Source organism: Heterocephalus glaber, unplaced genomic scaffold (genome assembly GCF_053883595.1).
Source record: "Heterocephalus glaber isolate CG9 unplaced genomic scaffold, H.glaber_assembly_v1.0 deba00001724, whole genome shotgun sequence".
NCBI lineage: Eukaryota > Metazoa > Chordata > Mammalia > Rodentia > Bathyergidae > Heterocephalus > Heterocephalus glaber.
Window position 1 is genome coordinate 4401034 of NW_028258435.1, and position 18765 is coordinate 4419798.

Genomic DNA, 18765 nt, shown 5'->3' on the forward strand with positions numbered 1-18765 from the left:
CTGGCATCTTAGATCTAAATTTCTCCCAGCAATTTACCTTAGGAGCCACATGATCTGGATTCTAGATTGTTTATTAATCATTGATTTCCAATATTGAAAGTCAGTATTTCCATACATATTTTACTCTTGAGAAAAACGTTACAACTCTCATTGTGCCTCTGTGATAGTAACATTTACTGCCATAGGAGTGTGGCCTGCCTCTCAGTTTAGCCACTAAGAGTCTGAAACTTAAGCATTAGCATGCTGCCTAAAGTGGAAAATTTTGTACCTGACCTCATCGTGGTTTGCAGTCAAAACTCAGGCACAATAAAAAATATTGCCTAAAATTACCCTCAGGCCACACCTGTGAGGTGTAGTGAAGTTTTAAAGAATTTTGTGTTTAGATGTTGGTCCCATTTCGTTATGTATATGCATATCCCAAAATCTGAAACTTCTGGGCCCATGAATTTCAAATAAGGGATACTCAACATGTATTGTGTTTGCTTCTGATGGATTTATTTTGGTTCTATTCTTTTTAGTTTTCTATTTGTATCTGGGTTTGTAGTAACAGGAAATATATGTGAAGGTAATTTGTTTCTTTGTGACTTAACCATACAGTAGATACCCAAAAATGTTTCGTATGCTGTATAGCCAACTATGTATTTTCTTTTGTTGTCTCATCTTTAAACCTATGTATTGTTTAGTGTTCTATTGCAAGGATAACTTTATTAAATTTAGGTTCAGTAATCTGGTTTTTTTATTTTGTTTTTTTTTGGTTCCGGGGATCAAACTCAGGTCCTTGTGATTGCACAGCAGGCGACGAAACCACTGAGCTAAATCCCCGGTCCAGGTTCAGTAATCTGTAAAGTATAAAAGCATTGTAAAAACCTGATTCTGTTAGGTGTCAACTCTTAGTTTGGAGAAGTTTTCTAACCTCAGCTTCAGTTTCTATGGCTACTGCTGTGATGTGACAGTAGTAGTATCTAACGTACCTGTTACCGTGAGGGTTAGAATGTTTAGTTTATGTGCAGAGCTTTGCACAGTAATTAAGTAATTAAGAACATTCCTGTCATTAGTCTTAAGTGCTGGATTGACCTGTGTAATTTAGTTACAGGTTTTGGTAAATAGGCTATAAAGTATAAGACACATAATTTATAGTCATATTGAATGCAGGTGTTATTGTGGTCTAAGATGTGAACTCACAGTAACATCTTAGAGAGGTTTTTTTAAAAACAAAAATAGAGCAATTGAATTGAAACCTTAGTATTAAGAAGGCAGTGAACAGTGATTTGGAAGCAACAAATTTGTAACCTAAATAGTCCTTAGAGAAGTCATTGATGCCCCCTGAGTAGCTGAATTCTCAGGCCTGGGTTGATGTGGCCGATGTGGTAGGCTGACTTTTTGGCCATTCTCTCTTGCTCCCTTCTTTCCTTCTTGCTTCCAGAGCAGCAGAGCAGTTTTGACTTCCTTCCTACTTTACTGGTTGTTTCTTCTTAGTCCCTTCCTTTTCTCGGTCTTACTATTGATGTTTCCTGGGACGTGGACCTTGATACTTTTCTGTAGTCTTTGGTCACACCTTTGGTGATTTTGTTCTTAGTGGTGCTTGGGATTGAACCCGGGGCCTCCAAGCCTCCACTGCTGAGCTGTACACCCAGCCCACACCTTTGGTGATTTTATCCAGTTTTGTAGCTTTAAATGCCACCTATATGCTGGCAACTCGTATACTTATAAACATTTCAGCTAAATGATAATTTGTCCTGAATTTAGAAGTAGTGTATTGTGAAAAGGAAATTAAGTCAAATACTTTATTCCTTCCTGACAGCAGAAGTGTAAAAGTTTCTCTGTTCTGGAGAAGTTAAAAAAATAAATATACTCCATATTGTATTGGAGAAGTTGAGTATTGGTTTGTACTTTTTTTTTTTAAATCAAAGTTGGAAAACGCTTTTTCCTCTCCGCCTTCCTCCGCTTTTGGACTACTTGTGAAGTGGGTTCCACCATGAACATAACTCCTGTCCTTGCCCCGTAACGTTGGAGGTGGAGGAGCTCTGGTGTCTGAGCAAGCTGGGGTGGGTTTAACCCCGTGTGTGACTGAAAGCTGTGTCTGAGCCACCTTGTTAGGCTCTGTGGTATAAAGCTTGGGTAGTTCTCTTTTTGTTTTGTTTTTGAGCTGAGGTTGTTTGAACCCAGATACGGGCTGTCCCATATCTGGTTTTGGTGGCTCGCCTGGCGAAGACCTTTGCATTCTGCCTGATCTTGCTGATTTTCGGCTGGAAGCTGCACTGGGAAGGAAGGTCACAGACCCGGCCCTTCCCCAGGGCCTGATCGAGTGACTCTCAGCGTTTACTTCATAGGCTAAAACATGGGACCTGAAAACAAGCCAATGTTCAGCTCTTAAAAAGTGAAATTGAATAGCATATATTCCAGTTATGAAACTTCATAAAGCCTCAATTAAGTTTATTTGTTTTTGTGGGTTTGGTTTTTTTTTGACAGTACTGGGGATCAAACTCAGTACCTTGTGCTTGCATGGCAGGCATGGTGCCACTGAGCTAAATCCCTGGCCCCAAGCCTCAATTAAGTTTTTAATTTCATACATTATTACATTGTTATTCTGATAAAAAATTATTAGATCAGAGTACCATACAGTCACTAAAATGTATACTACATACATAATAAACAATTGAAATAGAGTTTGATCTTTAAGAAATGATTTGAAAAACAACATGAGCAATTTGCTCAAACATTCCAACTGTTGAAAAAGTTCTCTGGCTTTACACTGGTGAGGTATATTATAGGGAAATATTTGTAAACTATTTTCGGATTTTTTTCTTGATTATTTACTCCTCCAAAAAGATAACCCTATCTTTTTGATAATCCTCTTTCAGTGAGGGTATGGGGGAAGTAAGGGTTCAGTCTTTTTATCAACAGTAAGCTTCAAAGAAACCTTTCTTTTGTTTTCATTGTGTGTAAATGAAGATTTTAAGACAGTTATTTTTATCTTTTTAGTATGAATTATTGTTTGCAAAATCTCTGATGAAGATTTATTCTTGCAGTGGAAGGTTTTACCTTGTTAAATATTTTCTTCCTGTCAAGGTTAGGAGAAGTATAGAAGAATGCTTTCCAAATGAAGACACCTGTCTTTGATTTGAAATCATACTGGAATACAACTTTTTTTTTTGGTACCAGGGATCAAACTTGGAACCTTGCGCTTGTGAGGCAGGCAGCGGAATCTCTGAGCTAAATCCCTGGCCCTTTCCCCGACTTTTTTTAGGTGCATGTCTGTAATACAGACTAATGGTATGTATTTTGGGGAATCGTACATGCATATAACATATCTTGATAATTTTCAATCTCTTTACTTCCCCCATGCCCTTTCCCATCTCTAAGATTATACCTTCTACTTTTTTGGGGGGTACCGGGGATCGAACTCGGGACCTTGTGCTTTTGAGGTAGGTGGCAGAACCACTGAGCTAAATCCCTGGTGTCTACCTTCTAGTTTTATTATCATTTCTTTTTTTTTCTGACTTTTAAAAATATTAGTACATGTTGCAGTTCATGAAGTTTACAATCATTTTGGGAGTGGTTATATGTACATATTATAGCTTCTTTTTTTTTTTTTAAACCCTCTTCTACACTTTCCCTTCCCCTTCCCCCTCCATTTTAATTTTACTCATTCATTTAGTTATACTTTAGGTTTCTCATAGAAAAAAACATGCAGTACTTAACTTTCTGAGACTGGCTTATTTCACTTAGCGTGATGGTCTTGAGTTCTATATATTTCCTGCAATGACATGATTTCTTTATGGATGAATAATACTCCATTGTGTATGTACACCACAGTTCTTTTATCCATTCATCTGTTGATGGGTATCGAGGCTGTTTCCAGAGCTAAGCAGTTGTGAGTTGAGCTCTTATAATCATGGGCATGAACCTAACAGTATGGTATGGTATCTTTAACTCCTTCCGAAATATACCCAGGACAAAGGTATAGCTTTGGGTCTCCTGGATCACACAGTTTTAGTTTTGGGAGAATCTCCAGTTTCCATAGAGACTATGCTAGTTTACATTCCCACCAGCAGTGTAGCAGGGTGTCCCCACACCCCGATTCTCACCTGCATTCATTGCTTTTTGTTTATAGATGATAGTCATTTACGAGGTAAGATGACAATTTCAGGTTTTTGTTTTTTGAGTTTTTTGGTACCGGGGATCGAACTTGGGACCCGCACTTGAGAGGCAGGTGGCAGCACCACTGAGCTAAATCCCCGGCCCCTTAGTTGTTTTGATGGTAGTTCCTTAATGACTAAAGATGTTGAACAGGTTTTCATATACTTATTGACCATTTGTACTTCTTTTGAAGTGTCAGGTTCATTTGCCCAGTTTTTGATTGGATTGTTGGTTGAGGTTAATTTTTTGAGTTTTTATATACTATATTCTAAATATTAGTCCTTTGTCAGAAGAGTAGCTAGCATTAAAATTTCTTTCCCATTCAGTAGGCTATCTTTTCACTCTGTTGATTGCTTTGTTTGCTGTGCAGAAGCTTTGTAATTTGATATGGTCTTGTTTGGTGATTCTGATACTATTTCCTGTAAAACTGGAGTTCTATGTAGAAAGTCTTTCAGGTGTTTCCCTGTTTTATCTTATAGAAGTTTCAGAGTTTCTGTTTTTATATCTTGGTCTTGGGTCCATTTTTATTTGATTTTAGTGCAGTGTCGGTTATCTAAATTTCAGTCTTCTATTAACGGGTAGCCAGTTTTCCCAACAGCATTTTTAGAGAGGCTGTCTTTTCTCCCAAAATATGTTTTTAGCCCCTTTGTCAAAAATTAGATAGCTGGGCCGGGGATTTAACTCAGTGGCACTCCTTGCCTCCTGAGTTCAGTCCCCGGTACCACAAAAAACGGACAAACAAACAAACAATCAGATGGCTGTAGGTGCATGGGGTTGTTTCTGTGTCTTCTGCTCGACTCCACCAGTATCTTTTGTTACTCCAGTTCATAGTATCACTTCAAAACTGGTGTTATGATACCTGTAGCTTTGCTCCTTTTGCTCAGGTTTGTTTTGCCTATCCTGAGTCCTTTGTTCTATATATATTTGAGGATTGTTTTTCCTCTTCTAGTGAAGAATGTTAGTGTATTAATAGGGATTGCATTAAATGTGTAGGTTGCTTTTGATGATAATTGACAATTTCACTGTATTAGTTCTGATTCAAGAAGGGACGTCTTTCTGTTTTCTGATGTCTTCTTGAGTTTCTTTCTTCAGAGCTCTGTAATTTTCCTTATAGAGGTCTTTCACCTCCTTGGCTAAATTGATTCCTAGGTATTTGTTTTTTGAAGCTATTGTGAATGGAGTTGTTTTCCTGATTTTTTTCTCATCAGGTTCATTATTGGTGTATAGTATGTTCATTCTGTAACCCTTAGTTTTTTCATCACCACCAAGATATATACTTTTTCCTACTTTGATTTTAAATTTAATGTATGCTCATTTTTAAAAATGTATGCTCATTTAAAAAAATCTAGAAAGTACATAAAACTTAAAAGAAGAAAATAAAAACCCAGTCAGTACAGCATCATTTTTTCCTGTTTTTCAAAGGATATTTGGCTTTGAGGGTGGGCTCCCTGGGATAGGATAGTCTTAGTTTTTCATTTCCTCTTTGTAGGCACAAAATTAATGTTTGTTAAATGAGTAAGAACTTAGTGTTGTTGTATTTTGTTTCCTTTCTTCTTCCTCTTGAAAACATGTATTTATTTGGTAGTGCTGGAGGCTGATCCCACTGCCTGGCACCTGCTTCACGAGTGCTCTGTCGCTGCACCACACACCCAGCCCTGGAGCCCCAGTGCTCCTGGCCAGGTGGAGGTGAGACCCCCTGAGGCTGGCCAGAGCTCCGGCGTTCCGGCGTGGCTCAGCATCTGTTCACTGGGAATGTACATGATAGAGTTTTAAGACTTTTTAGAATGTTTAGAAATTATAAAAACTGTCTTTTTATTTTTAACAGGATGGCTTAAATTCCTTGGTCCTTGATTTGGATTTTCCAGCCTTGAGGAAAAATAAGAATATAGATAATTTCTTAAATAGATGTAAGTATGTTTATTTTTAAACTTCATATTTGATCATATAACTGTACTTGGACAAAAGATTTGTGTTTGATTAATATAGTCCATAAGCTTATTAACTTAGTTAACACATTAGCTTATTAAATTTAAGAATATTTTAGTTTGTCATTTATTTTATGTAAAAACTGATATTTACAGTGCCTGTTTACTTGAGACCCTGGGTTTGACCCCTAGTACCACAGGAAAAAAAAAGCCAAAACTAATATTCTTTCGTTCTGAAGCAAAACCTCAGAACTGAAGTGCAGTATGTAACATTCAAGATACGGTATAAATTATTAAGGCTATTTAGCTGTTTTAGGTTATTTATAGCAGTTTTAATTGAAGTTTTAAAGTAATATTGACAACTCTTAAGACTTAGATTTCAGTACCCAGAAAAAATAATAAGCTGTAATGTTTCTATAAATATGGACATTTTGGTCTAAAAAAAAAACCAGTGTGGGGATAACAGTTATCACATGTATTATGTTAACCCATCATAGCACATTATCATACATGTTTATCACATATATGTTAACATGTATTATAAACGTGTTTATACTGTATATCCATGTTTGTGTTAACCAGTTTGCCATTATTGATATCAAGGTAAATTGAGTTGAATTCTAAAGATTAGAAATTCTCCAAATGATTAATACATATCTTGTATCACCCTAGTAAGCTCTTTAATTTGGAATTGCCAGATACTAACTAGGGTATTTCCCCAATTAAACAATCTTGTCTTTAGTTACCATACATACACTGTACAGTTACTACTTTGTGAAGAAGTAGGCTGTCAGTCATTGCCAAGATTGTCCTTGCAAGTGATTTTTGTGGCAGCTTTCTGTCATAATTTATAATGCACACCAGGATTACTTGGTTATCACTGTCAGCTGACATCAGATTTGCCAAGTAACACAGTTAGAACACAGAATAGCTTTAACTGTTGCTTTTTGGGAGTCCATATGTATGGGTTTGGTTCTTTAATATAAGGATACTGTGAATCTTAGGGGCTTTTGTTTGTTACTGTTTTTTGCTTGTTTATTTGTCAGTACTGAGAATTGAACCCAAGGCCTTTGCACTGAGGTACACCTTCAACCCCCTTTTTCAAATTTTTAATTTTGGGGGTTTTTTTTGGTTTTTTTTGAGACAGGGTCTCACTATGTAGTTAAGGTTGACCTTGAACTCACTGTGTAGCGCCTTAATCTCATGGTAGTCCTCCTGCTTCAGCCTCCAGAATGCCACCACGCCCAGCTCAAATTTTTAATTTTTTTTTTTTTTGGTACTGGGGATTGAACTCAGGTCCTTGTGCTTGTGAGGCAGGCAGCGGAACCACTGAGCTAAATCCCTGGCCCCCAAATTTTTAATTTTGAGACAAGGTCTTGCTAAGTTGTCCAGGCTGGGCTCAATTGTAATCCTCTGTTTCACCTTCCCAGAGAGGTTTAGAAGTTTGAATAGGAACCTTTAAAAACCAAAGTCCAGTATGTTGAAATGAAAATGTGTTTACAAATATGATTACTCATACATGGTGCTAATAAATGTGATGCTTGATATTATAAATACAGTGAACTTTTTATCATAGATGAGAAAGTTGTGAAAAAAGTCCGAGGCCTGCAGATGAAGGCGGAAGACTATGATGTTGTAAAAGTCATCGGGAGAGGAGCTTTCGGTGAAGTGCAGTTGGTAAGAAAGTGCTTGACCTTCTGGTTTGGGGAACTAGATCAGGCGCAGTAGAGTGACTCTGGTGTGCCCCTGTTGCCCTGAGGTGGTAGTGGTGGTGGTTCTTTTTAGGTTCACAACAAAGTTGTTTTGGTTTTGTAATTTCCATTTCATGTATGTTGTCAGTATATAGCAGTGTAATATATTTGTGAGTGTTGACTTTGTGTCCTGCTCTTTTGCTTAATTTGTTTGAATGTTTTTTTCTTTTTTTGATACTGGGGATCTAACTCAGATCCTTGCACTTACCAGGCAGGCCCGCCCCACTGAGCTGCATCCCCAGCCCCTTGTTCTAATAGTTTTTGGTGAAATATTTTGGGTTTTTCTGTCCATAAGTCATACAAAGACAGCTGGGTAGAGACTATTTTTTTTTCTCCTCCCTTTTTTTCCCCTTCCCTCCTCTCCCTTCCCCCTGCCTCTGCTACAGCTAGAATTCTAGTGGTGTGGTGAACAAAAGTGGCATAACCAGGCTTTGCCTTGTTTCTCAGAGAAAAAGCTTTTAGACTTTCATTAATGAGTAGGATGTTCACCAAGGGTATTTACTATATGCTATTTATATATTGGGGTAGTTTTTCTAGGTTTGTTTTGTTTTGTTCGTTTTTTGATACCAGGGATCGAACTCAGGTCCTTGCGCTTGCGAGGCAGGCGGTGGAACCACTGAGCTAAATCCCTGGCCCTTTTTCCTTTTTCTAGATTTGTTGAGTTTTGTTATTTTAATTACTAACAGGCATTGAATATTGTTAAATGCTTTTTCTGCGTCATGATTATATGTGTTTTCCCCTCTGGCTTCTGTCAGTGTGGTGTTATTAGCATTGATTAATTTTTCCTCTGTTTAGCTGTCCTTGCATTTCAGCAATAAATTTCACCTGATTATGGTGTTTAAGTTTTAATATATTGCTGAGTTAGGTTTGCTAGCAGTTTGTTGATGATTTTTTTTTATAAGGAATTTTGGTCTGTAGTTTATCTTTGTATCAGTGTAATGCTGATTTCACAGGATAAATTAAAAGATGCTCTTTCTTCTTCAATTTTTTGGAAGAATTTGAGAAACAGAGAATACCCAGAAATGAAAGTAGGGATATTTCTACTGATTCTACAAAAATAAAAAGGATTAGGAGAATTCTATGACAAATGTTTTGCTAGCAAATTGGATAACCTAGATAAATGAGTTCCTAGAAACACAAAACCTGATGACATTGAATTACAAATGAATAGAAAATTTAAAGAGAGCTGTAGCTAATAAGGAGATGAGTCAGTAATCAAAAATATTCCCAACACCAAAACAGGCCTTGGACCCAGTGATGTCATTGGTGATTTGTACCAAACTATCAGCCTGTTTATGTCTTTGGATCTACAACTGCAAGTAAATGTGACTGGGAGGAGAGATTTATTTCTGTCACTTTACTATTTGATTTCTGTATGTCTTATAGCTCCTTTTCTGTACTCTGGACTCCTTTTGCATTTAGTTGACTTTTTGTAGTGATACTTTTAAATTCCTTTCATCTTTTCTTTTGTAGATATTCTGTAACTCTTTCCTTTGTTGTTGCCATGTCGATTACATTTAACATCCTAAAGTTATTACATCCTAATTCCAGTTTATACCAGCTTAACTTCAATAGCATACTAAAATTCTGCTCCTTCAGCAGCTCTTTTCTTACCTGTTTCAGTTGTTGCTGTCACAGAATTACTTCTTTATACATCATGTGACCTAAAACATAAACTTCACTGTTACTACCTTTTTTTTTTGGTACTGGGAATTGAACTTGGGACCTTGTGCTTGCTAGGCAGGCGACAGCACCACTGAGCTAAATTCCCAGCCCACTGTAATTACTTTTAATTCATCAGTCTCTTAAATTACGTAGAAAATAATGGATTTATAAACCAAAGTCAAAATAGTGCTAGCTTTTATACTTAATATTTAAATATATTAGTCTCATGTTATCTAGAAAGCAAGAAGTACAATTAAAAACTGCTGTAACAATAATACTAGCTGTTTATTTATGTGTTTTATTAATTAACTTAGTTGTTGGGGATCAAATCCAGGGCCTCACACAGGCTAAGCAGGCTCTCTGCCACTGAGCTACAACCCATGTATTTACCTTTATTGAGATCTTTATTTCTTCATATGAGTTATTGTTTAGATGGTATCTTTTCATTAACCCTGCAAGACTCTTCTGACCACTTCTTGCAGGTCAGGTCTGGTAGCAGTGTCCATTAGCTGTTTTTTATCTGGCAATGTCTTAATTTTCCTCTCAGTTTTGAAGGACAGTTTTGTCATATTGTGAATGTATTGTTTGTTTGTTTTTAACTGCTTAGCACTTTGAATGTATTGGCCTATCATATTCTGGTGTCCAAAGTTTCTGATCAGAAATATATATAAAATTTTAGCGGATTCCTGGTATCTGACAAGTTTTTTCTGTCTTACTGTTTTTTTGTTTTGGTACCAGGGATCAAACTCGGGTCCTTCCATTTGCGAGGCAGGCGGCGGTGGAACCACTGAGCTAAATCCCTGGCCCTGTCTTACTTCTTTTGAGGTTCATTTTTTTGTCTTTGATTTTCATGTGATTATAATGTTTCTCCTTATGGATTTCTCTTGAGTTCATTTTACTTGGATTTCATTGACCTTGGATGCATATGTTCATGTCTTTATATCTGTTACATTTTGGGACTTTTCGCTATTTGATACCTGCTCAGCCTTGCTTCTCTCATCTCCTGGTAGTCCCATAGGTGTGTGTTGCTCCGGCTAAAGTATCATTTGTGTTTTTAGTTGGTTCACTTTTCTTCAGACTTTTTCCTTCCTGTTCCTTAAATGCACTAATTTCCGTGCCATGCTATTCAGAAGATTGCTGATTCTTCTGCCTGCTCAGATCTGCCTTTGAATCCCTTTTGTGAGTTTTTTAATTTCAGTTGTTGTATTTTTCTTTCTTTTTGTTTTTTTTTTTTGGTACCGGGGATGAAACTTGGGTCCTTGTGCTTGCGAGGCAGGTGCCAGAACCACTGAGCTAAATCCCCGGCTCGTTGTTGTATTTTTCAACTCGAGAATTTTCTTGTTTTCTTTTTAGGTTTTCTCTTTTACTGACTTCTGTTTTTTCAAACAGTGCCTTCTTACCTTTATCCATGTCTTCCTTTTGTTCCTCAAGCATATTTATGACAGTTGTTTGAAAGTCTTTGTCAAGTAGATCTGCCATCAGTTCTTTCTTTCCCAGGGACAGCATCTGTTGATTCTTTTCTTATGAATATCTGTATCCTTCTATGTCTTTGTATGCCTTCAGAGTTCTGTGTTGATACTGGGCATGTGAATCTGATAGTGTGATATGTCTGGAATTTAGCTTCTTCCTCTTTCCTAGCGCTTGCTGTATTGTGTATGTGTTTTAATTACTGTAGACTGTGTCTACTGTATCACCCTAAAGTGTAAGTTTAAGATTTTCTTGGGTCTTTTCTAGGCCAGCAGTTTTTCTTGGATATCCACACTCACTTTCTGATTTTCCTGTTTTGAATGTCTAGTCCTTAAAATCTGGTTCCCATAAGGGCAACAAGTTGAAAATAAAGGGGTAAAAAAAGTGTACTGAACTTTCAGAGCTCCTGGGTATCACTTCAGCATGAGAGGGAGGGGCTTGCTGCTGTGAGGGAGGTGGGTGACAGTAACTGCCTGTCCCTCTTGCATAGCTGTGTGAGCAGCTATGATCAGAGTTATCAGAGTGGACGTCCTTTTATGCTCCCTGGTTCCCTTGGGCTATGTGGAGGTTGCTGTAGGAACACAGAGCACAGCTGTCCGCCAAGGGGCGGGGACCTGGGCCAGGCAGCTAGGACTGTGCTAAGGACCGAAATTTGTCAGAACTAACCACCATGTTAGTCCATGCCTTCCCCTGGAAGACGCAAGCCTTCGTAGACTCCAGAGTTCCAAATCTTCGTTTCAGACAGATTCCTCCAGTGCAGATGCAGTCTAGGTGGGGGCACAAATTTCTGTTGTGCCTTCCTCTCCCATCTTCTCAGAATCTCTTGCTGTCTAGATTAGTGGCTCTTCTCCAGCAGCACTTGAAATATTTCACTTTGTTCTTTCTGTTCGCATGGTTTTTGAGGAGAAATTCTCATCTCTGTTCCTGTGTGAGCCCCACCCCGCAGCTTCTTTCTGGGTCTTTCATTTTTGAGTTCTGTAGCTGAAAGTGATGTGCCTACATGTAGTTTCTTTGGCCTAAGTCCTCCTTGGTGTTCTTTGAACTTTTCTGGATCTATGAATTGACCTGATATTAATTTGGGGAAATTTTGAGCCATTATTTCAAATACTTCTTTGTTGTTTTTTCTCTGTCTTCTGACATTTCCAGTACATGTATATTGCACCTTTAGTTGTACCATAAACCTTGGATATTCTCTTCTGATATTGTTCAGTCTCTGGTTTTTTTGAGCTTTGGAGGTACCTACTGATATATCCCCAAACTCAAGGTTCTTTCCCAGCCATGTCTAGTTTACTAATGAGCCCATCAGAAGCATTCTTCATGTCTTTTGCAGTGCTTTTGATCTCTAGAATTTCTGTCTTTCTACCTGCATCCCTCCCCTTGTCCTTGCACGTTGCCCACTGTGTCCATTTGGCCCCTACCATATTAACCGCTGTTCTTTCACATTTCCAGTCTGATAATTCCAGCATCCCTGCCATGTATCATTCCGATTTTTGCTATCTCTTCAAGTTACATTTTTGCCATCAAGTGTGCCTTGTGATATTTTTCTTCACGGCTAGGCATGGTGCACTGGATGGAGGGAACTACTGTTAAGTAGACCTTTAGGACTGTGGCGCAGGAGGGAGGGACATGTTCACAGTGTACAGCCCTGTGATGAGATTGCAGTCTTCTAGTGGACCTAGGCCTCTGGACTGTGAACTTCAGAAGTGCTTCTCCTCCCCTCCCTAGAGGTGGGGCAGGGTGGCTAGAGTGTGCCGTAGTTGTGTATTCCCTTCCCCAAGTTCCTCAGCTCTCAGTACAGCTTTTTTTCCTAAGAGCAGACTTTGTTAGGAGCAGCGATCCCGGCACATTTCAGAATGGTCCCTTCCCCTTTCCCTGCTAGAAGCTTTTTAGCATAGGAGGATTTTCCCTCATTATTTACTGTGGGGACCTGGTTGACCACTTGGATGTAAAACTTACTAAGGTAGGTGCCACCCTTTGACTGGGCCTCTCTAGCCTTTATTTCTCAGGCTTGACCACGCTTGGCCTCCACAGCTGGCTGGTTGCAGTTCAGGTTGCCTGCTCCACTAAGGTGGCTGCTCCTTGGGCTCTGACCTGGAATCCCTGGCTCCCTCTCCTCAGCCTTGGAGCCCTGTGACCTGGCTTACCTCCTCTTTCCTGGCCAGAAAAAGATGTTGATGTTCAGTCTGCGCAGCTTTTCACATTGTTACTGGGATGGAATAGTGGCTTTAGGCTCTTCACCCACGGAGCCAGAAATGTTAGCAGGCACATGGTTAGCATATACTTAAAGGGATGTACTCAGAACAGTGCCATCTGATGTGGGATGAAAGAACTGAGAGGTTGGTCTGGAGCACATTTAAGGAAAATACTGCCCTTGAAAATGGTAACATTTTATTGTTTGCTTGTGTTCTTTGATTTTTAGTGAAAATGGTGACGCTTCAGATTTTTGATGTTCTAGTGGGAACAGTGAGGTTAGGTTATAGGACAATTGAATTACTAAAGATCTTACAGGGAAAATATAGAGTAGATGCAGCCATTAGTTGTGCTGTTTTCTAACTCAGAGGTAATGGTGAGCATAGGCATAAATCTTTCTCTGAGTTTTGACCTAAAGAGTAGAGGCAGTAATACCTGTTATGAGGGCATTGAGGGCAACAAGTGGACTAATGCAGTAGACAAGCCTGGTTACAGAGTCCCTGAGGGTTATCTGTTAGCATGGCCTGTTTGGGATATGGACCCATACTGTGGTATGTGTATTTTACATGGATACGCTGTTTCTAAATGCTTACGATGCCGAGTAGCTATGGAAGAGATGCTAGAATTTGGAAAGAAGTGTGACAGCCCCTATTTATCATGTTCTCATGTCACAGTATTCACTGTGTTAATTCAGTCATTATGATTCAATATGTTGAAGGAAAGAAAGGAAAATATACAGATATGAAAGGCTTTCATTTTTGTTATTAATTTTCCATCTTAGCCACAAAATATGCAGAAGCAAAGTCATATGATTTTTGAAATGAAAAATATTTTAACATTCCATTAATCTGATGACCTGACCCAAGAGCTTGTGGCATGTTTGTTTTGGCTTTATTTCTTGGCTCTGTTACCTTACGCAGGGAGTCTTTAAAAGATGAATAAAGTTGTAAAGGAAAAGTCCAGGTTCTTCTTCCATCCATAGCCTTTGAAATTGATTTGTGTGTAGTAAGTTACTGTGATGGCTTTGTAGGGAAAGTTCCACATTTGACACATCTTTTGATTATGGTCTTCTAATTATTTGAAGGAAGACTCATAAAGTCAGTGCAAGTTTTTCTTTCCCTGTGAAATGCTTTTTCTGGTCAAGTTAAAAATGCATTCCCTAGGGCCGGGGATTTAGCTCTGTGGTTCTGCCGCCTGCCTTGCAAGCGCAAGGTCCCGAGTTTGATCCCCAGTACCAAAACCAAAATCAAAACCAAACCAAACAAAAATGTATTCCCTCAAGGAAGGAAGGGAGAAGAAAAAAAGTGAAAATAGAAGGAAAAAATGGAAACAGCTTCTGTACATAGGAAGGGGAGGGGGCTTGAGAGGAGGAGATGGGATAAAATAAAATTTATTTATTTATTTTTAAAAATTAAATTTATTTTAAAAAATGTATTCCCTCATAGGGCCCATTAATCAGTTTCTACAGATAAAATTCTCCCTGTAAATGTGACTGTGGTATGTCGCCGGTGTACTGCAGTGCGTGAGGCATTGGCTATAGAGGCAGGCTGCTTGTTGAATTCTGCCTGCACACTAGCTAGTGTGACTTCAGCCAAGTTACCCAGTGTCTTTGCCCCTCAGTTTGTTTCTTTTTCTTTTTTTTTTTTTTTTTTGGTACCGGGGATCAAACTCAGGTCCTTCTGCTTTTGAGGCAGGCGACAGAGCCACTGAGCTAAATCCCCGGCCCTAACCCCTCAGTTTGTTAGGTGGTAAGTGAAGCTAACAGTGGCATTCATACCTTATAGGATTCCTGTGACAGATATGACAATGTGTAAAAAGCCCATAGAATGGCCCTTGTGTCCTAGTCATGTTGAGTAAGTGTTAGCAGTTAATTGTCAGGTAGCAAAAGTTCATTTAGGTGTCACCCATAGTTTACCCAGGACCATTGTGTTGGAGAGATGTGCCAGTCTCTAGAGGTGCATAGCAGAGCCTCCGTCTCTCTCCCTGCAGTGCGGTCCTATGGAGAGAGGAGGATGCCTGCCTGCTGTCTGGAGCTCGGTGGGCTGTGTGCCTGATGGGGCTGGAGAGCCTGAGGGAGGGAGCTGGCCCTTCCCTTGGTGGGTTGAGGTGGGAGTTGCTGCACCCAGGGTGCCTGGGAGAGTGTTGAGAGGCCGAAGCTACCAAGCCACCTAACAGCTTTGGGCTTGGGCTTTGGCATCTGAAAGGGCACTCCTCTCAGATTGAAGAGTTCCATGATTCCAGGATGGCAGAAGCCGCTCAGATTGTGTCTTTTTTTCTCTACCTACAGAGAATATATGCATTTATTTTATATCACGAAAAGTTTGTGACATGGATGATTTTTATCTGACAGCAGTATTGCTAGTGGCTTGTGTCCTTAGTATATCTTTTCTGACATCTCGTTTTTGTAGAGGAAACTAGAATTGGGGGTAGTGCCCAACACAGCCAGGGCTTCTTTCTTGGTGATGTCTGTGTGTGCCGGCTGCCTGGGGCTGTGTGACCGGCACCACAGAAAGGTGTGTTCCCACAAGCGCTCAGGCGTTGGCAGGCACAGTGCTGTCCTTTACTGCTGCGACGGCTGGGAGCATTTGGAGGCGGTTCCAAGGAGTGTAGAGTTATTTTCAGTGGGTATTTATATTTATCCTAATTATTTTTCATTTGAGGAAAGTTAAAATTTTTTCCCTATTGAGTTATAAAAATAGAATCAGTGCTAGTTATTTTCTCTTGACATGAGAAAAAGAATTATTTTATGTATACTATGACAAATATATTCATAGTAGAATAATAAGAAAATAAGCTACCGTTATATTCTTAAAATTCACAAATAGGGAGACCTATCGAGCGATACCAGCTCTTCTTAGTTTGATGCATAGCTTTGCAACTTTTCAGTTTTTAAAGATATATGTGATATATGTATGTCTTAAATATCTCCATATTAAGGGATCATATTATGTACATGTTTTTGTAATTCATGTTTTTTAATGTAACAAGTAGTAGCATATGCTTTTATGGCAGTTGTTATATAATATTTGGGACAGGCTCTACGCGACCTCACAAGTCTTTAGGTAGTATTATTGCTGTGATGCCAGTTTTCATAGACAGCATGAATAATCTGCTGATGGTCATGTAGATGCTTAGTAGGTGAAGTGAGATTTGGATCGAGGTGTGGAAGATTACAGCGTGTGTTTTCTTTGTTACACGGTCATAACCATCTTCCCTGTCAAGTAAGTGTGGACTTCATCTGTAGCGTTACTGACTGTGCAGTATTTCACTCTCATCTTACTTAGACTTACTTGGTTCTTCTTTCTTTTTTTCCCCCTTTGGTACCAGGAATCGAACTCAGGACCTTGCATTTGCCAGGCAGGTGCGGTGCCATTGAGCTAAATCCCTGGCCCTGATTCTTCCTTCTTGAAACATCCAGTCTCCCCATTTTACTGGCTATTCTTTCTCATTCTTCTTCAGGTGGTTCATCCCCACCTGACCTCTACATATTGTAGTTGCCAGTGGATAGACTCTAACTTGCATTCTCTTCCAGGGTGAGCTCATGCATCATGTGACTTTAAATACCATTTATTTGATGTCACTGCTCAGAACTTTGTACCTCACTCTCCAGTTCATATCCATGATGACTTGACAGTCAGATGTGTCATGGGGGAGGGAAGAAGAAGGGGATTTTTTTTAAAAAGCTGTAATATGTACATGTAACCACTCCCCAAGATGATTGTAAACTGGATGAATTACAAACATGTACTAATAAAATAAATTATAAAAAGAAAAAAAGTATCATGGACATCTAAAATGTGTAAAATTAGAACCCTTGGTTCTATAACTCTGTTCTTCCTCCATAAAACTATTCCTATTCTTATCTCTTCATCTTAGTAAATGACTCCAGCACCAAATTAGTTGCTCAAACCAAAATAAAAAGGGAATCAGCCAGATGTGGTGGTGCACGCCTGTAATCCCAGCACTTTGGGAGGCTGGGGCAGGAGGATCACTAGTTTGAGCCCAGTTTGGGCAATTAAGCAATTTGGGGAGACCCTCTGTCAAAATAAAAAATTATTAAGGGAACTGGGAATGTGAAAGCCCTGGACTCAATCTGTAGTGGTGGGGCGGGTCATCGATTTTTCTTTTCTTAATTCCCCTGCCCAGTTTTCTATTAAGTCCTGCTGGGTGTGCCTCCATGTATTTCTTCAGTCCCTCTTTCTTTCACAGTATTCACTGCCACCCTTTCATCGACCAGCTCTGTATGAAGAAGGCCTGCATGCTTGTGCTCAGCTCCGTTTTCCTTCTCTGTTAGCGGGGCTTCACCACTGACCCTGTTGATCTTAGGTGTGCGGTGGTTGGGGAGGAAGTGTCAAGGACGTGCTTCTCACAGTGTCTGAGCTCATGCTACCCATGCTCAGTGGGACATGCGTGCTGACTGCACATACTCTGCCCTTCTGCCTTGTGTGCCTCTTCCTCCCTTGCTGCCTGGGCTCGATGGCGGGGCTTTTCCTGCATGCAAGAGCAGGGCACTAGGAGATGTCGCGTGGCTGTGGTGGGAATTTGTGTTAACGTATGTAAATGGCTGTTTCCTTCTAGATTATTTCTCTGTGTAGTTATCTCATATGTAAACATTAATGGTTTAAATATTTAAGTACATTCTTAAAACAGGTTTTGTCACTGTCTGGGTCAAGCATAAGTAATGATATGAGATAGATTAATCTGCTGTAATGTTGTATGGAGTTATTGCTCTGATAAAGTTAGGAAACATTCAAATTTTGATTTGCTTTTAGAGTAAGTGAAGGTTTTGAAGGGTAGTGTAAATATAAGAGAGGCCATACTCTAGCAACTTCTTGTTAGCAATTACTTGTGCTGTATTTAACAATATCATTGGCACAATCATTTGCTTTGAGATAATCTGCTAATTCAACACAAGTCAGTTAAAATTTAGCCTCTCTGCAGTGGTAGGCTAGGGTCATTCATCCCTTAAACCCCCACCCCATGTTTTATTGCCATCTAGTGCATATGTTTTCAGCATTCTATAAAGTTCATAACACCATAAATTAAAGGAATTGTTACTCCAGCCTACCTCCTTGATAGGGAGATGGATGGAAGCTCCAACTCTTGTTATCACTCAGTTGATCTTTTGCATGTAGCTTTCTTTTCATGTAAAGCTACAGTGTATTGATACTTCAAATTTCAAAATATTTTAAAATGAGAAGTGATAGAATTTCTTAGTAACCTTTGTAATTAATATTTGGTTAAACAGTTTTCACACTGAGATGTATTTTCTTTCTATCCGTACTGATGTTTTACCCACTTGTTCTATCAAGTACTGAGATGGGGTTGTTAAAATTTCCAACTAAAAACATAGAATTATCATTTTCTTTAGTTCCATCAGTATTGGCTTCACAAATTGTTGGCTCTTGTGTTGAAGATGCACACATATTTACAATTAGGCCTTCCTGATGAATTATCTCTTTATTTTATTTTATTTTTTACTGGGGATCGAACTCAGGACCTTGAGCTTGCGAGGGAGGCAGCAGAACCACTGAGCTAAATCCCTGGCCCTGAATTATCTCTTTATCTAGATTGTCCTGTTTAGTTATTGAAATAGCCTTGCCTTGAAGTCTGCTTGATTATTTATA

At 39.1% G+C, this 18765-nt stretch overlaps 1 protein-coding gene across 1 annotated transcript in view; it reads left to right on the top strand.

Annotated features, from left to right (window-relative positions):
• The window catches only part of Rock2 (Rho associated coiled-coil containing protein kinase 2), a 127420-nt gene that overhangs the window by 48099 nt on the left and 60556 nt on the right, over nucleotides 1-18765 (top strand). Inside the window, exons 2-3 of the mRNA XM_021248400.2 lie at nucleotides 5966-6047; nucleotides 7642-7742. Of these exons, the coding sequence (XP_021104059.2) occupies nucleotides 5966-6047; nucleotides 7642-7742 (183 nt within the window). The remainder of the gene's footprint in view (nucleotides 1-5965; nucleotides 6048-7641; nucleotides 7743-18765) is intronic.